At 42.5% G+C, this 23158-nt stretch overlaps 1 protein-coding gene across 9 annotated transcripts; it reads left to right on the forward strand.

The window, feature by feature from the left end:
• The first annotated feature begins 598 nt into the window (after nt 1–598).
• Nucleotides 599–22783, forward strand: etv1 (ETS variant transcription factor 1). Of its 9 annotated transcripts, none has more exons than XM_067511343.1 (13): nt 601–1079; nt 1342–1457; nt 1878–1956; nt 2285–2332; nt 6643–6696; nt 12384–12513; nt 14432–14620; nt 15563–15810; nt 18080–18151; nt 18249–18317; nt 18403–18572; nt 19852–19953; nt 20297–21496. In XM_067511343.1, exons 2-13 carry the CDS (start codon nt 1413–1415, stop codon nt 20363–20365), a joined length of 1275 nt encoding a protein of 424 aa, XP_067367444.1. In that variant the 5' UTR covers nt 601–1079; nt 1342–1412; the 3' UTR covers nt 20366–21496. The 9 variants fall into 9 exon arrangements, with proteins under 9 accessions (XP_067367445.1, XP_067367444.1, XP_067367438.1 ...); XM_067511337.1 differs by lacking the exon at nt 20297–21496 and adding an exon at nt 21558–22783 and having other exon boundaries at nt 612–1079; nt 18083–18151; XM_067511336.1 differs by lacking the exon at nt 20297–21496 and adding an exon at nt 21558–22783 and having other exon boundaries at nt 613–1079.
• Nucleotides 22784–23158: the final 375 nt, after the last annotated feature.

Raw genomic sequence — 23158 nt, forward strand, 5'->3', positions numbered from 1 at the left:
TGGTCATCACTTTAATGCTGAAGCTGGTAACAATATACTTATTTTTTAAAAGTATAGTAGTTGTATATATTATAGCTTTATATCAGTTGGCTATCAAAATCAAAAAACAAATAGCTGGTTTTTAAATAAATGTAGTCATGAATAGATTATTAAAGGGGACTGAAATCTGTCAGGGGGCCTCTAGGGCCCCACACACTGTGTAAAGTGTGAAGATTTGTGGTCCCAAACACATAAATTTCACCATAATAAACAAAAATGACCAAAAGGAGAAACATGAAGTGTCCCCAAGAAAGAGATGATGATGATGATACTACAAAAAGATGAAAAATTACCAATAAGAGAGAAACATAGACTTTCGGGGGGCAGATCACGGCTTGTGCCCACAGCCCAGTTTGTCTTGTCCATGAATATGGAAGTAAAAAAGCAGTATTTTCACTGAAGTGTAATGAAGTCAAAGTGTGAAATTTTGTACTGCACTTTCATAAACTTCTCCGACTACGACAGCTTCCGGTTTGAACTCTTCTCTTCATGTGAGCAGCATCTGCTTTTGTGGAAGCCGTGACCTGTGTTTTACTTCCAGGTCAGTGACCTCTGCAGTTCTGGGCCACTCACAACAGTGTGAGGGAAGTCCACAACGCCGTTACCATGGACACAAACTGGACGGGGACAGGCGGGGAAGACAGGACCGCGTTTGAGAGTGTGCAGGTGCAGTTTGCGTGTGCCACCTTAACGGCGCGCTAAATGGTTCCAGAGTTTATTGGTGCCCGTTTGTGCCGCTAAACTCGTTCCAAAGTCCGACTTTTAGCACCGCCGCTGACTCGATCCGGTGCTTTCCGCCTGCAGCCGAGCGTGATTGACTGCCAGAAATCGCACGCAGTGAAAGACATTGACAACCAATAGGAAGCGGAGCGCGGCTTGTTTCCATGGGAGGCCCCGGGAGGCGATGCCAAGCCGCTAGTAAGCAACACCGAGAGCGGGGGAGAAGCGCAGGCAGCAGCCCGGGGACTGTGGAGAAAGTGCGAACCTGCCGCCGCTCTGCTGCGCTCTGCACGCGGACGAAAGCGGCGCCACGTCCCTAGGTAAGAGTCGCGTTTCATACTTACAATGAACTAATGTTACATACTATACAAGTGTATTGTGTTGTGCGGAAGCGTGTCCGTGCGCCCTGCACCTCAGCGCCTTCGTGCTTTTAAGGCACAAAACAACGCGCAGATTGTCAACTTTACAGCGTCCCCGGACGTGCTGTCGGTAGTTTCGCTCTCACAACATTGGTAACATAACCCCGCGCTGTCTTTTCCGAGTAACTGTCGTTCATTCCTACTCTGTCTGTGCTCTTTGAAGGGCGCCCGGACCGGGGACCAGAGACCGGAGACTTGCAGCTTTGTCGAAATCTAACGCCACGGCGGCGCACAATGGACGGATTTCACGACCAGCAGGTGCCTTACTGTAACTCCCGAGTAAGTGATTCACTGGCTGAAAAAAGTTGCAACCAAACTCGATTGTATCCTCCTCCAACTCTAAACGGATTTCAGAAGCTTTATCTTTATTTAAGTTGCAAATCTTTGCATCTTTTATGTCTTTTGTCTGGTGCTGTCTCACTGTCCTGATCCCTGCTGCTGCCACCACTCATTTAAGTTTCATCTGATCATCAAAGCTAAACTGCTTCTCAAGTTGCCTGCTCCTCTGTGTATGAAAGGTGGTGCACTTTGTTAGAACCTGCTCCTCATGTGTGATCAGGTCTCTTTGCATGGCTCAGGCTCCCGGAGGCTCACTTCATCCCCGCTCTCACTTGCTCCTGCTCTGCAGCCCACAACAGAATCACTGCTCCAGCAAGAAACCCAACAATTGATTTGTGCCTTTTTTTTGTTTTCTTGCAGAAGCTCCAAGAAAGCGAGAGGCCAGCAAATAAGCGAAAGAGAAAATTCATTAATTCCGACCTGGCTCTGGACACTGAAGGTAGGCAGAGGGCAGAGGGAGAAGTTAATTTCACGGCTCCTAAACATTTAGCAAAATTCAATTGGTTTGTGGCCACCTGCGCTGCTAACTACACAATCTCAATTACAACACAGCGGCCTGCGATGCTGCTCACAAGCCTCCGTCAGTGGTCAGAGACACAAATTGACTTGTTATTAGCTGCACACGTGCCCACTGAGCTCCAACGGCTCTGGCGGCGCATCAGCCCGCCACAATGAAGTCGGTCGTCTCTGATGCTCCTCCTGGGCTTTGACTCTGTTGTTAAACCGCCTTCAAGCCTTGTTCTCTGCTTTGGTTTTCCCCCCTCCAGAGCTCTTCCAGGACCTCAGTCAGCTGCAGGAGACTTGGCTGGCAGAAGGTGAGTGTTTTAAATCTCAAAGCAAAAAAAAAAAAAGGAGGAGAGATGGGTAAAAATTGATAGGTTGTGAGGTGGTGGTGGTGATTGGGGGGGGGGCTGCCTGGAGTTACATGCCTAGCGTTGCAGTCCAATTAAAAGCCTGTGTGGAAGAGGCACCTTGTGTGTCATGCATACATTAGAGACTGTGAGCGAGGGGTCTTGAGGGAGACCGAGGAGGCTCTACCCAGAGAGTGTCATCACAAATTACCAAGAGAAGGCTCTCCGACGCTCACTGTCTCTTCTGCTTTTGGCAGGAGCTAACGTGCTGCACGCCAGCCGCCACCTCCACCTCCACCAGAGCTCTGCTGTAGCCTACCAGCTCTCTCTCTCTCTCTCTCTCTCCCCCCCCTTCCCCTCTATCATCTGCTCTCTCTCTCCCTCTCTCTCTGTGCTTTCTCTCAGCACACCTCTCTATCTTCTCCAGCTGTACCATCACCTTGTCGTCTTCAATTTCATTTCTTGGCAGCACCAAAAAAAAAAAAAAAAAGAATGGATCTATGATTTTTTTTTTTTAAACAACAAACTTTTGAAAGACTTGGCGTCTCAAAGCGACAGCTGATTTTTTTTTTTCCCTTCCTGTAGTTAGAACATTTTTTTTTTTGCTTTTTAATCTTTTTTTTTTTTTTTCCTCTAATGGCAAGACTTGCTCATTGTGGTCTAACTGAGACGTGATGCTTCAGGATTTAAGCGCCAGTGTCCTCTTTCCACCGTGTCTGCAGCACCAAAGTTTTGGTTAGTGGTGAATATTGTTCATGTGTTTTCTGACTTTGCCGTGTTTCACTGTACGTGCATGTGTGCATGTGTGGCTTGGCTAGTATTTGCATCTCACTAAGATGCAACTAACTCTGCATGCAATCTGAGAGTTTATGTCTCAGGAGAGAGAAAGTTGGGTTTTGAAGTGAAACATAGAACATTTGCAGGGTCACTAAGTCGTTTTTTGATGTGCTCTGCTGCTGAAAAAGCAAAAATCCAGAAAGTTGTGCAGCATGAAAGCACACAGTCGCTAGGAACGTGTGATTTCAACAATTCTATAAATCTGAAAATTAGAATAAAAACAAAGGATTGTCTTTGCAATTTGGTTCCAGCACTGGTGTAAAAATAAAATTTTTACACAGTTTATTATTATTATTTTTTTAAATTGTAAAGATTGTGTCCAACTAAAATGCAATAAGAAAAGGCAAAACTATGTTACATTAATTTGAAAGTCTGTAATAATGAATCAAATAAATTTGTTGTAAGTTGATGTAAAAATGTGTCAAAATCAGGCTTAAAATGTAAAATGAATCTTGAGGTTATAATTTAGTTCCTTAATTTAACAGGTCCGTTAATTACGCTATTTAATGAAATTTAGGTGATTAAAAATCAGATTTTTTTTATTTTAAATTTCTATAAAACAATTGAATTATAATTTGTACCTGCATTTTTTTTTCTCTAATGGTATAAAGCCATAATTTTAGTTGTAAAGTAGAACTCTGCAGCGACAATATAATTGACTTTATTCTTATTTATTTTAAGGAATTGAGTCGTAATACATCCCCCGGAAAAGTGTTTAAAGAAATTTCAGCACGCACCGTTCACACAGGTTGAAAAGGCTCAATCATTTATAGGCTCCATCTATTCTTGAACACATTTGAAAATGCTCCCAGTGCAATCCGAAGCTTTTAAAAAATGAAAAGTATGCTTTGAAACAGATATTGAAGTAGTTGAGTCGACTCCTGAGCAGCGGTTAGATTATGAGGCGGCGCGGCGCACACACACCGCAGGGCGTGTAAAAGAATAAGACACGATTTTAATATTTCAGGATCCAAAGTGAGGAGAGAGACGGCGTTGGCTGATGAGAGGTATTACTGTTAAAGATTACAGTTCTGCCTGTCATGGATCAATGTGATGATGTGCACTTCAGGATTGTAGGTTTAATGAATGACTTCCTGTCCATTAAGATGAAAAGGAATACCTTCCCATTTCTAAGATTTATTAGTTGAGGTAATTGGAACAAGAGGAGGAATTATGAGAGGCGGACTGAATTTCCGACTCCCAGGACCGAGAGGTTGAAGGAGTTTGTCAGCTGACAGACATATGTTTGACCTCCCCCCCTAAAATACCACCTCTCGCTTCCTCCTCCACTCGGGCTCATTTAAGTCTTCCTCTTCGCAGAGTTCTCACCTATTAAATGTTTCCGTCTTTTCGTTGATGTGGTGATTTCTCAGTGAAATTCTGCTGCTGGTAACACACTCTGTCTTTGAAATCAGCGCAGGCTACATTTGTTAGAAGCTCAGCCCCGCACACAGAGCTGCTCCAGCAGGTCCGACGCCGTCAGGCCTCGTGTTTACAGCCTTTACAACTTCTGTCTTTTCACCCTCGCGCTTCTTTTTTTCCCTCCTCTGTCCCTTTTTTTTTTTTTTTTTTTTGTTGGTTGTTTTGTGAAAGGCGGCAGATTTCCAGCTCCTTTCTCCCCAGGAGTTGGTTGCAGGGATCACCTGGCTCATTCACAGACTGAGGCCGTTGACTCATCCATCCTGTGCTTCCTTTTGGGACACAGAGACACTGCCGCCTTCTTCCTTTTTGTTGTTGTTGTTTTTCATCCCTTCTGTCCTTTTCGCTTTCCAATTTAAGTTCCCTGAAGTTTCGCTGACTTTGTTTGCGTTGTAATCATGAGATGGGGGCTGATATTGAGTTTCTCCTTGTGCTGGTTGGGCACATTTGGCTGTTAATGGAAAAATAAGATTAGTGTCAAAGTGTTGAGTCTTCTGCAAAGTCTGAATATGATTTATTATGTCACTTTTGTGCATATCTTTTTTTGGTTTAATATATTATTGAGAAATTGGTGTTGAGGGTTTTATTTTTTTATTTTTTTTTTTTAAGTGAAGTAGCCCTAGTTGTTCCTTATCTCATAATTTAAAAAATGTCAAAAATATAAATTGCATTAAAACTGCATTATCTAGAGGGAAATCATTTCTGTGTAGAATACGGTAGAACACTAGAGGACATTTATTTATTTTTTGATAATTTCTACGTCTTTGTTTGCTGCTCTCTTTTTCCACTTCACATTGTTGGAAAATATGGAGCAATTTCTTGTCTTGATCTGTTGATTGTTTACTCTCCTCAATTCACACCTCAAGGAAAAAAAAGGGGAAAAAAAACAACCTCCCTGATCATATCAAGAGTGACAGAAATGGAAAATCAGTAATTTTTATTTATTTTTTATTTTTTTGAAGATCTCTCGACATGTGGAGACATGTGACTGATACTGTGATAATGAGGATCCACCTCATTGTGTATATAAATAGACGTGATAATGACACATTTAAATCTAATTTTTCCTTTTGCCAGAGCCACTGGAACTTGAGGGATGTGAACAATGGTCTCCGAGTGCATATATGTGTGATATAAATATAAACACGGCTAATCTGAGCCGGAGCGGAGCAGGCTTCATTATTTTAGCATTAGTCTGAGTGCAGGGGCGTTTGAAGCGCAGGTGAGGCTTTGGAAGGTTTGGAACAGACCTAACTCGGCAGGTACAGGTGGATTCACCAGTAGGGAAGAAGCCAATTAGATACTGTTAACAATGGGTGTTTGGCTGCTGGCAAGAACTGAGAGCCGAGGCTGCGGAGCAGTCAATGGACAGGCGACCTCAGGAAGTGAAATTGTGAGGTAGACGGTCACCTAACACCAAATATGATCAACTTTGCTGACAGCTGCTTTACTCAATCATGAAAAGTATATAACTAAAAGAAAACACTCAGTGTTATTTTATGTGTTGCTGTTGTCAGATATGTCATAAAATGTAATCATAAAATTCCTAGCTGCTCTCATCAGATTTCGTTTCTACTAATGGATCATAAAAGTGTCATTTTTATTACAGCAGATGTGATCAAATATGGCTCTGATGGAGTGTCTTTCATTTTTCACAAATCAGTATTGTTTAAAATGTATCTTTAATACGTGGCTGCTAAATAGTTTATTTTGAAAACAGTTGAAAAAAATATTTTTTCAATTTCTCCACGTGTTTTAGAAATGTACAAAATCCAGGGACACAATAAACAAAATCATAAAATATATATTGTTCTCCCAAAAGAAAGTCACCAGTCTTTCCCTGATTTGCTCTAAAACACATTTTTCACAGCTGTGTTCTTTAACCAACAGCAGCAGCCGACCCAGTATCCCAGGAGAGGAGGGTGCTGGGCTGCAGAGAGCTGTGATCAATGCTGCGTTGTCCATCAAAATCACCAACAATCATTCCCTTTCTTCTTCTTCTCTGCTTGTGTCTTCAGCTCAAGTTCCCGACAACGATGAGCAGTTTGTTCCAGACTTCCAGACTGAAAACTGTGAGTAAGAGACCACGTTGTTTTTCTGTGTGTGTGTGTGTGTGTGTGTGTGTGTGTGTTTTACTTATCTGTTCTGCCGTGTTTGTACTTGAGGAGAGTGCATGAGCCAGTGTGTGTGTGTGTGTGTGTGTGTTTTTTTTTCTCTCTCAGTACTCTCACCTTTGCTCGCACAAGTGCCGTCTGGAGAGCTGCAGCAATTTTGCGGGTCCGCAGACAGGTGCACGGCTGGGTGGGGGTTTAGCGCTCTTCCTCTTTCTCACTGTCGCTCATGTATCTCTCACAACTACTGAGCTACTCTGGGATTATTTGGATGAGAAGACATCAAAATATTGTGGCTGCTGAGTTTAAGTGATATTTTTAACTCCAGGCAGGCTAAACTGCTGTCAACTGATGGATGTTTTGAATTTTTGTAATGGAAAAATGCTCCTGTGTGGCCTTTCCTCAAAGTGCTTCTTGTGCAAGCCAGTGTGGCTAGATTGTCTAAATCAGGCAGCGTAATATTAGTTAGTACTATATCTGTCCTTTTCAGTTGAGCGATTTAGCCTTCTTGAACAATGTCCAACCCTCGTGTGGGTTTTTACAGCACGAAAGCAAACACGATGTTCTTTTGCTTGTCATTCGAATAGTTTGATACGAGCTGATTTCATAATAGCAACAGTGTGGATGCATTAGTTAGTGGGACTCTACCTGTTTGTGCACCATGGTTGCTGCACGGTGACTGGTGACTTGGCACCGTCCACTTCTGGAGGAAGAAGTGCCAAGGCGGGGACAGAAATGGAGTGAGTGGAGCTCAGTGGTACCCAGAGCGAGCACATGTCTTTCAGATGAGCCAAAACACCCATGGAACTGTGAGAAAAGACACGAACCTGCTTGACCACACCCTGTGTCTTCCCTCTGTCCTCAACGCCCTTTAACCTGGAAACAAAGTCGAGCAAAACACAGAAGGGAGGATTCTTTGGGACATGGAGACAAGGTCACACTGTGGTCAGAGTCGATCGTTAAGCTCGTCGTGGCCGCAGAAAATGTTTGGGTAAGATGGAGCAGGCATGGACCTGGCACCAAGTTAGATCACAGACCTTTTAACCCCATGTGAGCCAGATCACAGCTGAACATTTTCAAGTAGGTTCCTGTTGGTTGTGTAGATTAAAGACCAGTTTGGGGGGGCTGCTATATTCCGTGCACCCTGAGACAATGAACCTGCTGTTCAAACAGATCATATTCTTTATAAACTTAAAGGTCTGATTTTGCTAGTTTTTATTTCAAAATGCATTTTTTTATATATATATATATATATATATATATATATATATATATATATATATATATATATATATATATATATATATATATATATATATATATATATATATATTTTTTTTTTTTTTTTTTTTTTTTTTTCCATACATGAACTTGAACCTTTTTAAATTTTATGCCCCATCCAGTTCTTTCCATACGTCTGACTTGTATGTTGAGACCCCACTAAACCTGTACGGCAACCAGCCTCTGTAAACCCAACCACTGGGTTTGAAAAGCCTGGTTTACAATCAAGGATGGAGCGGCATTGTGGTGAACAGTAGAGAACCAGAGGTCACACAGACTGTCCTGTTGTCCTTCAGAGCTAGCCAGGGTGGGTGGCCACGGTGGCAAGAGACTGCTGACCATCTGAATTGTCCTGTTGGCAAACCTGCAGCAGACCGGAGAGGCACTAACAGATGGCAGGAGGGTGAGGGCACCATGGTTGGGCGCTCGAGCAGGCATCCCAGCCGGCAGCTCTCCCATATGGGTTTCACCGAGCCGAGAGATGGAGGGTCGGGCTGTGGGCTAGACGCAGATGAGGACGGAGAGGGATGTAGACAGGGACCTACAGTTGTATCTGCATGGCAGTGGTGCACTTGTATCTGGTGATTAAGCTGCCGTTGTTACCAGCAGCCAAAGCTACCCAGTAAATCCAGCTGTAATTTATTTTGAGACTGGTGAAAATAGCACCTAAGATGTGACTCTTACTCCTGTTTGAGGAAGGTTTGCTACAGTGTGTAGCTGTTTTTGGCAACAGCATCCACATCTGTGACCAGTTTTCAGATCAACTCTGCGTTTAGGAAGAGTACTGAGAGATGCTCTAAAGTATTGTTGCATTGGTCAACAGCAAAGAAAGTCATTTTATGGAAGAACAGCGTGACTTAAGCGCTAAACTTTTTCTAAATTGTCTGCCACAAATTAAATGTTATTGTTAACGCACGTAAACTGTAAATGATGAAAATGTCTGTCAACGTAGTGTAAGTGGCATTAGCCAAAAACCCATTTTTTATTTCGGTTGTTTGCCAGCTGCTGTCATTAGCAGAGAAAACAACTTGTCTGTTAGGATTAAATGTAGTAAAATATTGGAAAAGTAGGCGGATGACATGCATAATCTCTTTTTAATGTATAAAAACTGAAGCGTATTAAACGAGCTGAACAACCCTAAAATGTACTTGCAACTACTTTTTATGATCGCATACGTTGGTTTTACACACAATTTTACATCTTCTTTACTAAAATAACCAGCAACAGTTATTTTTATATGTTTTGGTATTTAACAGCCAAATTGAAAATAAAAGGTGAAACCCCCCCCCCCAAAAAAAAGTGGAAGTAGAGAAGGACAGATATGTTGTACAGTATCCGTGATGCAGGTTTGAAAGTGTTTCCCCATAAGTGTTATTTTATATTTTCATGACCTTAGATTTGTCACCTCCGGAGAAGCGATGGCAGCTTCCCTCAATGTTGATTTCGCACTCTCCATCCATGCAGCACAGAAGCAGCATGTGAGCGGCCTCGGAGCAAAAAGTGTCCTCGGGCTGAAGGAGGAGAAAAGAGAATTTTCTTTGTTTCAAACTCCAACACAGATGCTTACCATTAGCATAACTTAGCAGGGAACGAAGGAGTAGAGGAGGTGTAAAATGAGGCCACACGTTACCAGCAGATCTGAGCCTCCATCATTTAACAGCAAAGATGAGCACCTACAGTAGGTGAAAATGGAAGAGGAGGTTTTTCACCGTTGCCAAAAGACCTGTATTTTTTTTATGAATGGACTGGAGAAATATCTGCCAAACGTAGGCTGTGGTTCTGCCAAAACACACTATTTGTACCTGAGAGAACACATTGCCTGGGGCCAAGACTTCTTTGGTAATGTAGTGAACAGATAGGCAGGGAAATGGCTGCTGAAAGGAAACGGTTACAACCCAGGTTTCGAGGAAAATTAAAAACCTCTTGAGCGCCTTATCTTTTCCTGCTTGTGTGCCATTGTTTACTCCACTTAAGGCTAAGGTTGCTATTCAATCAGATAAAAGAGAATTACAGAATATTTGAATTAATGGCACAGGAAGAAAAAAAAAAAGAGAGAAAACATTTGCATTCAAAATAGACCCAGTAATTGTAACCCAGTAATTCTAAGTGCTTCTTCTTTTAAACACCCTACCATCTTGGTTAATCAATATGTAGATAATGAGAGCAATCATGCAGTGATGGGCATGACTTTCTGGACTAAAAAGGAAGTCTCTGTTTTAGTCAGAGACAATGCCCTCGCTATTGATTTGTGTACCTTGGAACCCCACTGACAAAAATCTATTGTGACATTTCCATTTCTAATTTAAGGCCCTGTGCTGCAGCACATGGGAAGCTGTCGTTAATTGCTGATGTGACGCATGCAGTTGCGCGCAGGATTGTTTAGACGCTGCTCCTACTTTTCATTGGTAAACACTGATTACGTGTTGAGTTTGAGTCATGTTTGAAACGTAAATCTGTTGCAGTTAAAAGCAGGGAGTTATAAAATAGGTGTTGTCCCCTGTGGAGTACCACAAGGCTTCACCTTGGGCCCTGTATTATTCTTATACTGTGTGTGTGTGTGTGTGTGTGTGTGTGTGTGTGTGTGTGTGTGTGTGTTTCTACGCTGACGATGCACTTATATTTCCCTCTTAAACCAAAGAAAACACATAATCTACAGTCGCTTTTCAATTGTGTTGAAGATGTTAAAGACATTGTCCTTAATTGTCTTTGCCTCTTTGCTAAAATTTAAGGCATCTTTGTTCACACTGTAGAATAGTTTGCCCCTCGAATTCAGGGCTTCTTGCCTCTTTTGATCTTAGCTAAAGACTCACTTTTAGGAAGGTTGTTTTTGAGTAACGCTAACATTGGATTTATTGCAATAATTGTTTTTATTTGTTCATCACACTTATTTTTACTAATGTCCTGCATTTTCTGTAAATCACTGTGGTTGTTTTTAAATGTGCTCTCTACATGCATTTGAGTTGACTTAATATGGAAATTAAATGTAGTCTAGAATTAGGATGAGGTGCAAACCAGAAGTCAAGTCAAACAAAATAATGTGTGTTTATTGTAGCTGGTAATTATCGACGCTCAACAGGTAAAACTGAGGTATTGTTTTGACTCTGTAAGCCCTTAACGAGGCTCCTCCATGCCAGCATCGTCAAAGGTCTCCCCTTAGGAAGTGTCTGTTTGACCTCCGATCGATGACCTGGAAAGGTCAAGCCCCCACCGAGGGCTGTGAACAACCCCTGAGCTTTCTCGTGCAGACCCGTGTGGCTCGGCCCCCAGGGGCTCGGCTGAGCTTCAGATGGGGGTGTTAGCAGATCGACCCCTGCTCGTACAGCAGCTGTCAGTGGGAAAACTCCCTAGAACATCGTGCTTTCTCAGCATCTTGTAACCACAGAGACTCCCAAAGCACAGATTTGAATTTTTGGGTCATTAATGTCCAAATGTGTGTACTTTTAACTTGACCAGTAGTTGATAGATTTTCTTTTCCTATTCATAATTACTTTGTTTTTAACTCTGCAAAAGGTTATTTCTCAGCCTGAAACACCAGGTCTTATGTTGTTTTGTAGAGTGCTGTGGGATAGAATCACCACCGTTTTGTGTGCAGTTGCGGTGAGACGCGATTGTCGAAGCAACCCAAGCCTTACTTCTTTCTGACTGACTGACTGACTGACTGACTTTGTTTTCGTCAGAAGCGCAGCCAATTGGATTAGCGTTGATCATGACTCACGATGATGGGATGTTAATCAGGACTGATCAGGCACTTAACAGCCTCTCAGATGTGCTGGGCTCGCTGTGGGGCCATAGGTAGGGAGCGCAGGCCCCCCTTTAGATCAATGAGCACTGTTGTCGTCGTCTGGAACATATTGACAGCCAGCTGAAAGCAGATAAAGCATTTATAGGAGCTCACCGCACACCCAGTTTTATGATTGTCATATTTCACTAACATAGTCCCCATCAGGAAAAAGACTTGTTCAAATGATGGCCTGAGATGTCAGATGCAGGATTGATATTTTACAATCTGGGGAAACCTGCTATATTTGGCTCGTACACCAAAGAAACGTGAGGATGCATAAGCCAGTCACCTGCAGCATTTTCATACAGAGTGAAGTCATTTTGTTGCTTAGTAATCTTTTTGCAAATCAGACCTGCACTGACAAAACTAACTGTGACTAACTAGTTGTAAGTGCAGATTTCTACCCGGTGATGGTATAAATTTTATTTATTTTGTTAGGCTTTGTCACCCTGCTAGAACATGTAAATGTGGGGGGGGGGGAAGCACTGAGCAAAGCTAGTCATCAGCACCTACATTACAAAAAATAAAAATTATTTAATCTGTGTTTTATTTTGCTTTTTCCCAATCTTTCTTCATGTCTTGGCAGTGGCTTTCCACGGACTGCAGCTGAAGATCAAGAGGGAGCTGCACAGCCCGTGCTCAGAGCTGAGCTCCAACTGTAGTCAGGAACGGCCCTTCAAGCTCCAGTATGGAGAGAAGTGCCCCTACAACATCAGGTGGGCACCACGCCACACCTGCCGAACACTCTCCATCATATTTTTCTGAACAACAACCTCTTTACTAACTAAAACTGCCCCCGCCAAAAAAAAGGTTTTCAGCTCCACATATATCTGATAACCCGCAGCAGCAAGTACAGTTTTTTTTGATCGAAACACATAACAGCATTTTTAGTTTATGCTTTGACAAAGCATGAATTTATTATACTGAATAATAAATCGTGAAAGCTCTATTTCTTTTCAATATCCGTAAATCGTTTCCGATCAAATTTTAGATAAACAAATTTAATACATATGTTCATGTATCTGCTGAACATTTTTAATAAGGTGAAAAAAAAGTGAAGGCATCGTATAATTAACTCCAAACCTTTACTACACGAGTGTTGCTTAGCTACAATGATTTTTGTAATATTTTTTTTTTTGAATGTGTCACATTCATTTTACTTGCAGGCTTATGTACATAATGGCCTTGTATGAAGAGAGTTGTCTTATAACTGTTGTGAAACGTGTGATTAATTTACTATAGGTGATAACACACAGTCATGATCTTTCACGTATTTACTGAACCCACCCATTAACCATACAATGTGGAAAAAGTCATGGCAGCTGGTTCAAACACTTTAGCAGCAATAACCTTAAATAAGCATTTCCTGTAACATCCCTGTTAGGTTGAGGTCTGGGCTCTGACGGCGCCACTTCAGTTTCGTCATTCTGTAGTAGATCACTTCGATGTTCATGGTCATTATCCTGCTGCATCACCCAACTTCTTCTGAGCTTCAGATTGCAGACAGTCACCCTCACATCATCCTGTCCAGACGCTGCAACGCAGCCCCGAATTATGAAGCCGAAACCATATTTCTGTTTCGCCATTTCATCTGTCCACAAGAGATTTTCCCAGTAGCGTTGTGGAGTGTTGTCTTGGTCTTTGGCAGGCATTAGGCTGCAGTGTCGTTTTTGGAAAGCAATGGCTTCTTCCGTGGTTTCCTGTCACGGACATCATGCCTGTTTAGTGTTTTGCATCTGATTGACTCATGAACTGAGATGTTAACGAACTCCAAGTGATCCTTCGAATCTTTAGCCTTTACTCTAGGGTTCTTTTATACCTCATTGATCATTCTGGATTGTTCTTTTGATCTTGGCTGGTCACTCACTTCCATTGATAGGAGCCACAGACACAAATCATCTCCATTTATATACTGATGAATATCTAAACTCTTGGAGATTATTTTTTAGCTCCAGCGGTTTTATAAGACACAATAGTTCTAAACTACAACTATATTGTCATTTCATTGACACCTGACTGCACTTAATACTGAGTGACATAACCAAGCATAATGTTTCCAATGTTCTTATTATTGGAACTGTTATTATTGAAATCGTTTAGTTATTAAGTGTGTTCTATAAAAACGAGTTCATGAAGGTTTTTTTTTTTTTAAATATTGTGATATTTGTGACTTTGGTGAAGACTTTGACTTCAGATCACATTTAATGACCAATTTATGAAGATGTTTTTCTAACCAACCAACTACCTTTAAAAGCAGAAACTTAACCAAATAAAAGAAATTAACGGTGACTTTATAAAAGTCAGTATTGTGTTGTGCAAAATGACAAATTTATTATAGACATGTCGCTCTTAAGTAACTAATTAAAATTACAAAATAAAATGCAAGATAATTTTTTGGGGGGAAAATCTCTGTCTATTATTATTTTCTTCCTCTTTAGTAAATTTGTACAAATATGATCTGGATCTACTGCTGTGTCCTTTTGATAAACACACCTGAAGCATTTCAACAACATACCGTATCTGATACAATTGGATATATGCCTGAACGAGTAACCTACAAAACATCTCCAGCTGGAAACAAATGTTAAACCCTGGCAGCACTAAACCCGTCTTTGTGCATTTTCTTTGCCTTAGTGCCTATGAGCAGAAGCAGCTTGCAGGAATGAAGCCCTCCAGCCCAGTGACGCCCCCCTCTAGCACCCCCGTGTCCCCACTCCATCATGCCTCACCCACGGCGGCCCCAACGCCTAAACCTGACAGGACCTACATCCACATACCTCCCTCGCAGCCCCTCCCTGATAACGCCTACTCTATGGACCACAGGTACTGCGGCCTGCAGCCTATTCTATTTACATCACATTTGCATGAGGGCAGATTATTACAAGATCACAGCAGCAGATCCTCAGACATTTAGTTAGAGCTGAGCTAGTGTCACTGGTTGAGCGAATCCTCGGTGGTCAGTGCCAAACATACTACAGCCGTAGGTAGCACATTATCTTACTGAAACTAACTTCAAACTACATCGTAACAACACACACAGAACTGATAGGTTCCCGACCTTTTGTGTTTTCGACCCCATGAAATTACTTTAATTCTCCGTCTATTAATATATATTATCATCAGATCAAAACCAGGTCTTCCTGAATCCTTTCAGAACCCCGAAGAGGTAAAATAGTCCTGTAATTAATGGGAAGAAAACAGCATAAAAAGGCCTATTATGTAGTATGAAAGCTGAAAGTCGTTTTTTCCTTTTTCCCCGTTCTGTTAATCATCTGGAGACCTTTCAGATTCATCTTGTGACCCGTTAGATGGTCTTGATTCCCAGGTTGACCCTGCAGTTGAGTGGACAGTGATTTTTCTTTCTGTATGCAATATGATGGAGCTCACCTGAAACGTGACTCGGCCCATGAGCCTGTTCATGCCTGCAGAACAGCTTTGCACAGGAAATCATGCTGTAAGCATATTAAGATGAAATGCACAGTTTATCCATAACCATATCATTAATGCTTTTAAACTTCCCCTCTGACTTCCCTATATTAAAATATTTCTCCAAACTTTTTTTTTTCTGTTTCAGTTTTTCATCATTAAGACTTGTATGTTATAGATGAACAGATGAGCGTCAGCCTTGCGTTGTAGACACCTGTGTTTGTTGTTGTTGTTGCAGATAACTTACATTGTGAGCTGTAAAATCACTGAACTGTCCTATTTCATGTAGATATTCCCATGTGATGATGCTGAACGCACTGAATTTCTCTTCCTCGTCAGATTTAGACGTCAGCTCTCGGAGCCGTGTCACTCGTTCCCCTCCCCACCGACGATGGCTCGCGACGGCCGGCCCATCTACCACAGGCAGATGTCAGAGCCGAGCATCCCCTTCCCTCCTCAAGGCTTCAAGCAGGAGTTCCCCGACCCCCTGTTCGAACACCCGGCCATGATGGGGGCGCCGCTGCCCCACACGTACCCCGCCACCATGATGATCAAGCAGGAGCCGAGGGACTTCACCTACGACTCAGGTGAGAGGTTTGAAAAAATGCTGCTTTGTGTGTTGAGCCAAAAATCTAATTTTTTTATTTTTTGGGGGGGAGGGGGGGGCTGCCAGAGCGTTATCATTTCAGGAATAGGAGAAGACACAGGAGGAGGGGGTGGTGTTTATTGAGTTTGCCCATTATTAGGGCAGGGGATCTGGTTGGACCGGGTGTCTGCACCGGTCGCCATTTCCTGTGGAGCGCTAATAGAAAGGAGGGGGTGGCTCTGCCTGGTCACAATCCAAAATCCGCCCTCCCACGCTTGTCCGCTCCCTTTAGTTTTAGAGAGTAAAGGGAGCAGAGCAGAGACCGAGGCTACATCAGAACATGAATGAACCTTCGCTGGTCTGCTGGGTTCATTCACAAGTCGGACAGAGAGAGGACCCAGGAGAGGCAGAGCTAATGGAGGGGTCTGTGTGACCACTCAGGGAGAAAAGTAACTGTTCCCAGAAAAACCCTGTGTCTCCTCTGAGTCTTCCCTCTCTTTGTTACATTAGATTGTCTTGTTTTTCCTAACAGCAGCTTGGCAGTTTTTGTCATGGAAAAGCCAGGAAACTGTCATTTTTGGTGTTGTTCTCACTTTCCAGTGACAAGTTTACTCCGCCATTGATGTGTTCACTAAGTTTCACAAAGCCTAGTGGCTTCTAAATACTAATTAACACCACTGGATAATTTCGGAAAATAACGGCTTCGGTGCAAAAACATCCCATTTCTCAACAAACCCTGTAGCTACCAGGTTGTAGCCCATTAGCAGCAATACGTGTCAAGAACTGCAACTAACAATTCTTTTTATTTCTGATGAGCCTGTTGGAGTAATTTTGTAGAAGTTGCATGTTTCATTTAAAATTTTTGATTCATAATCATCGAAAACAAATCCGGCAAATTCACATGTATAAGAAACAGGAAGCGGAGCAATCAATGAACCATCAACCATCTTGTAATTGATTTATTATCTGACATCAAGCTGTAGATATTGTTCAAATATGACTTTTGTCTTGTAAAATGTAAAAAAAATAAATAAATAAAAATACTAAAGTCAGGAAAGACGAGGAAAAGTACAAATGTTTTTCCTTATTGTAAAAGTAGCATGAGGTCTTGCCAGTGTTGCATCCATTACTGTACTGTGTCCAAGATGGAGCATCAGAGTGAATTTATTAGCAATCACAGTGGAGCATGTTGACTGGAGCAGGCCTGTTGGAAAGGATGGGAGGGGAGCTGGTAATTTCATTAGCAGCAATTTCCTCTACAAGCCCATTACTTTGATGAAGTTCAGAGAAATGTTTATGGGCCTAAATGAAGGGCCTCAGTCTGTTTATTGAACATTCACTTTGTAACCCGTTTGGCCATTTTTGATCACGAGCCACCAGCGTGATGTGTGTGTTGGAGGGGGGGGCTGAGACGTGTACAGTAAATGGACAAATTATCTGGACATTGAACTGGTGCATACAGGCTTCTGCAGGAAAGTCATTTTTAGTGAATTATGTGATTAGATGTGTAGATCATAGTCTGTCGGTGGGTTCGGAGTCTTTCAGTAACTGTTTATGATGTGTTTAACATTTATGCAGAATGACATTAATCCAAGTTTGACTATGATTTAGATTAGCACAATAAAATAAGAAGAAGTTTCAACATAAAGAATTTAACGGAAAACACAGTGATGGCACCTTCAATAATTTTATTGTAAAGCATGTGAAATCACTAAAAAAATATTCCTTTAAAACATTAAATACTCAGCGGCCCAGCAACTTTAACACCAAACACACCGTTATTAGCTTTAAATCAAAGAGAAAAGCACAGAGGGAAACTATGATGGAGATGCCGTGTTCATGTAGAATCCAATTGTTGTCTTTCAGACGAAGTAGGTTGTGTTTCACTAACATAGTGCACTTAATAATCAAAGAAACCAACACCTTCAGGTTCATTTAGTTTTGATCTGAGGCCGATTGAGAGCCTCACGTTATGGTGAGAAAAACATTACGTTATGTCAGCTTGTGTTTTCTCACACACACACACACACACACTCGTGTTTTGCTAGTAGTAATTCTTCTCGGAGCGTGTGTTAGCGGTATGATACAGTGAACTCGCCCGGGGCTGGAAGCCGTTGCGATGCCAGTGCTCGGGGGCCTGTTCTTTAATCAGAGCCAGTGGTGCATTGAGTGAACAGGCTTTGACTGCTCTCAGATAACTGAGATCTTGTTCTTAATGCTGCCCTCGGGCCCTTTTGACACCCACTCTCCCATTCTCGCCTGGCTTTCAGCAGAAGTGCCTAGCTGCCATTCGGTCTACTTACGGCAAGACGGCTATCTGGCTCACGCTAACAGGACTGAAGGTACAAACGATGACGCGAGTTATGTTGTGATGATGCGCTTTGGCGTTTTGCCGACTGTTGCATGAAATGTTCCTTTTTTTTTGATCTTGTTTTCCAGGTTGTATGTTTGACAAAGTGGCGAGGCATTTCTATGACGATACCTGCGTGGTGCCCGAAAAGGTCGAAGGTGGGTCCTCCCTAAATGCACTGAATACTTAAGACTGAACGTTCAGTTGAAAGGCTGTACAATAACGGCCCGTCATGTCTTGTAGGTGACATCAAGCAGGAGTCCGGCCTGTACCGCGAGGGCCCATCGTACCAGCGCAGGGGCTCGCTGCAGCTCTGGCAGTTCCTTGTGGCTCTGTTGGATGATCCGTCCAACTCCCACTTTATCGCCTGGACCGGCCGCGGGATGGAGTTCAAACTCATCGAGCCAGAAGAGGTGACAGCGGTTTTATTTTCTCTCTTAATTTTCAGCTCACCGATTTGCACACTGGGAACCATTTTGCAAACAAATCTTTAAGTCCTAAAGTCCATTTTAATCAAAAAGTGTGACGTTAGAGAAATCCGCTAAATTTATTAAAGAATAACACCGGACAGTCACTGGTTCTGGCTGGTTCAAACTGCTCTCTTATACTTGGATTGTGGACTGTTTCTCAGGCTGAACAAGATATTTGAACAACTTGAACTGTGAGTAATTGTGAAAGGATTTGACTATTTTAACAGCATATAGACCGGTTGCTTGATGAATGTCAGAGGTCAGCATGTGGGGAGAAATCTACAACGTTCTCTGCACTCGAAGTTTTGCCAGAACAGTTTCTTGTTATTTATGTTGCACTCAGCCACATCCAACCAGCACATTCAGCTCATGGCCAGCTCCTGCTGAATATTTCACAGGACGAATTCCTAAAAATATAAGCTGTGTTGGGCCTTTTGAAATGGGAACAGAGGCTGGGTCTGTGTAAGCGCACACACAGTGGGGCTCAGCTCACTGCTGGAGGATGCAGGGTGCAGGCGGGGGGTGGGACTGCAGAAAGGAGGAGATAGAAGGGTACCTGGCAGTGGTCCACGCAGCTCCACGGTGTCTGAAGGCACGAGCCAGCTGCAGCTAACAGGGGGGCCCATTCATGCCATCAGGTGACCAAACACACTCGCTTTGGAAACGCCTCAGATAAACGTGAGCTAGCAGCTTCTGGCTTTTCAGCAGGCAGGTGTAGCACGACAACGCCTTGGAGAACAAAAGTGATATCACTAGGTTTTTGTTTCTTCAGCGATGTTGACGAAAAAGCATCGTCGAGGCAACGATTTTAAAAGAGAGAGCTAGAGTTAAAAACGGCAAAAGAGAAGCTGGAGCGAGCGCCGTGGGGCTGTGGGTTTGGACTGTGAGGCCGGGTGGTGGGTGGTCTGGTAGACAGGTGCTGTAACATCTGCTGCCTCCTCCGCTGGGTGTGTGACAAGCTCCTAATGAACACATCCCTGGTCACGTCTGCTCAGACTGGACGCACTCTAATTACTGTTATTAGGGAAATATGGATTAATAAGTTTGCTTAACATTTCAGCTGCCGCGACGTTCTTGTCAGGAAATCAGGTCGACCGTGTGTGTGTGTGTGTGTGTGTGTGTTTGATACTCCTGCATCTTGGCATTCTGCTCCATGTTTATGTTTACTGACTCTGTGTTGTTTTCCTGTGTGTGTGTGTGTGTGTGTGTGTGTGTGATGAAGGTGGCGCGCCGGTGGGGGATACAGAAGAATCGACCAGCGATGAATTACGACAAGCTCAGCCGATCGCTGCGATACTACTACGAGAAAGGGATCATGCAAAAGGTAAAAGAAAAACCAAATACATGCCAACAAAACACAAAAACTACTTTATCTTTGCTCAGACGAAGGTTTGCTGGTATACAGAGTACATATTATGACAGAATCCTGCCATTTTAAATTGAAAATATTAGATACTCGCTTACATATCCTGATTGAGACCACGTGTTAAATGAGGAGCATGTGTTAAAGCTCCTCCCATAAGGAGAAGCATCTCAATGATGTTTAAAAAAACTACACACTTCTACACTTACTGGATAGTGTAATTTTTTTTATGTAAAATACAACAAACATAATATTACAACGATAGTTTCTTTAATAATCTTTTGCAATTGTGATTATTATGTAGAGCATCAAGCTGGGATGCAAAAGTCAGCAGAATCAAATCCCAATCCCATTGCACCAGGTGTGTCGCTGAGCGAGTCCCTGGGCGTCTGCGGCTGTCCACCGGTCCAGGGGACGGTTGAAATGCAGAGAATGAATTTCTTTGTAACACGTATATGTGAAACATGTATACGTATATGTGAGCTCAATGACGACTGACAAAGACTCGAAATAACCTTCACATAATAGATCATTAAAGTAAAAGCATCCTAATGTTATGTTGAATGAAATGCGGTGCAGAAGACACAGTGCACAACCTCTGCTCCCTCAAACATTTCTCATTTCGTGTTATCACGTTTTGCCCGTCTAAATAGCTTTAGCTCTGAAGCTCCACCCACTCCGAGAGAAGAGCTGTGCCCAAATGCTGGCAGGAGCTTAAATAAAAAAAAAACACAGTGATTCAATCTATTTTATTGGTTCAATTTTCTTCATAATAATTGTTGTTTATCATGTGCATTCGTCTTAAACTGTTGTACTGTTTACATTTCTGCTGTATTATAAGCTGTCAGTCATCTGCAGAGCACTTGCAGTGGCACTGCCGTGCATGAAAGCGTCATACAAATAAAGTTTGATTGATTGAATGCACAAAAGAACTGTTCACAGCTGGGAAAACAAAACTAATTGTAGATGGGGGTGAAGCATCCTCAGAAACAACTGTTTCATTCATTCTGTCACGCAGTGACAGTACTGACAGTGGTATTTCCTGTCTGTACAAAACGCTTCACAAATTGTATATTTCTTGTACATTAACTGCAACTAAGATCCCAAAAAAAAAACCCAAAAAAAAACCCCAAAAAAAACGTCCAACTTCTTTCAAAACTACAATCTGCACATCAACAGGGTTTCAATCTCTACCAAGTTAACCTCTTAAGCCCTGGGATGCTGGGAGGAGGCAGATATACCAAAAAAATCAACAATTGCTCCACAACTATAAGGTTGACATACATTGTTTTAGTCTCTATGGAAATCAGAGAAAATGTATGAGACTGTTATTGCGCCTGAATAAATTGTGATTAACCAAAGGGAAAATGAGCAGTTTCTTTTATCCTCAACACACATTGTTGGGACAAAATACACATGAAGTTTTGAATTTTTTATAGTGTCGTTTTATTGGAGAAATCTGATCTAAGAGGATAAAGAACGGATGACGATGTTGTGTATTCTTGCTTTGCCGTGTTTTAAGTTTACGCTGTTCTGCAGCTCACATTGTGTCCGTTCGCCTGCAGGTGGCCGGTGAGAGATACGTCTACAAGTTCGTGTGCGACCCTGAGGCCTTGTTCTCGATGGCGTTTCCCGACAATCAGCGGCCGGTGCTGAAGACTGACATGGAGCGGCAAATAAACGAGGAGGACACGGTGCCGCTGTCGCACTTCGACGAAAACATGGCCTACGTGCAGGAGGGGCCCTACTGCCAGCCGCACCCCTACAGCGAGGGCTACGTTTATTAACATCCACACACTCTCAAACACACACCTCCACCCTCTTTCCCCACCTCCTCCTCTGTTCGCTCACCTGAGACCGTCACGTCCTCTCATTCAGTCGCTCCGAGAAAGAGACTGTACACACACACACACACACACACACACACACACACACACACACACACACACACACACACACACACACACTTGCAGCAGAGCTCTTCTCTCTGTGTCTCACATAAACATCCTCATGTTTCTGCTCTTGTCTTTCTGACGTCCAAGCCGCACAGCAGGAAGGAGAGTGCACTTTATGGACAGTAACGGCGCGGTGTCGACCTGCCAGGGCGTTAGCTACTGTATGTGGTTGGCTTTTTACAGTTGTTAATGTTCGTACATTAATGTGGGAATCGTTTGTTTTGTTTTTTTGGCGCGGGGGGGGTGGTCATGATTTTTGACCATGTGGTTGACTGGTGAGACAGGACTCAACGGCTAATTCAGGGTCACCCAAGGACAATAAGCCTCGTCCACACACACACACACACACACACACTCAGCAAATAAAAGGAGGATGACTTCTGTGAGACCGTCCTTTGCTCCTCGACAGCCATCATTTTATATTCATTTGAGTGAATACTGGCGACGTATTGTACCGAAACCTTAATGGTGAAGTGGTTCTAGACTTGGAAAAGTAACGTGATAATAAAAGAGACATTTAGCTGCCATCAGTGACATCTGCCTCGCAACCGGTTTGAACACAGCACCTGTTTGTCAATGATCTGTAGATCTCATCGTGTGGGTGTTTCTACTGTAACATCAACGACTCCAATGGATTGCTCTCTCTCAACGGCACAACACCTCCAGACGTTGGCACACACACACACACACACACACACACACACACACACACACACACACACGGACGCACTCAAACTGTACTGAAGAAATGTACCGATGGAAGATTTCTGCATCATGTGTGAACGGCCTGTGTTTAGGATAATCAATAAAGCTACAGGCTGTTGTGAAGTAACTCATTCACTGTAAAGTCACTCATTTGTCATTCAGGTGTTGACTTTTTGCCAGGAGTAACAGGTGCAAGTGTATGTATAGTTAAAGTGGATAGAGCAATCAGCACACTGAGGATAATGTTTGCATCCCCAAATAAAAAGATAAGTTATTTCATTGGCTACAACAATAAAAAGCTTAAAAAAAAAAATTAAACTTAAAACAAGAAAAAAAAAATTCCTTTTGTTTTGTTTCAGGTGTATATTTTTGCTTTAAAAATGTGCATTATTAAGAGTTTGTTTTTGGTTAAAAACAGGTATTTAGAGTCTGATAATGTGATAAATTAGTGTTTGATTGTATAATCAGGTCAATGCGCCTTTTGTTGCTGCTTCAGATTGTATGTG

This window comes from Channa argus, chromosome 7 (assembly GCF_033026475.1).
Source record: "Channa argus isolate prfri chromosome 7, Channa argus male v1.0, whole genome shotgun sequence".
NCBI lineage: Eukaryota > Metazoa > Chordata > Actinopteri > Anabantiformes > Channidae > Channa > Channa argus.

Coding starts and splice junctions, on each gene's coding strand:
- etv1 (XM_067511336.1), top strand. CDS start 1,413: ATGGACGGATTTCACGACCAGCAGGTGCCTTACTGTAACTCCCGA. Junction 18,318..18,402: donor GGTGCCCGAAAAGGTCGAAG/GTGGGTCCTCCC, acceptor CATGTCTTGTAG/GTGACATCAAGCAGGAGTCC. Junction 19,954..21,557: donor AGAAAGGGATCATGCAAAAG/GTAAAAGAAAAA, acceptor GTTCGCCTGCAG/GTGGCCGGTGAGAGATACGT.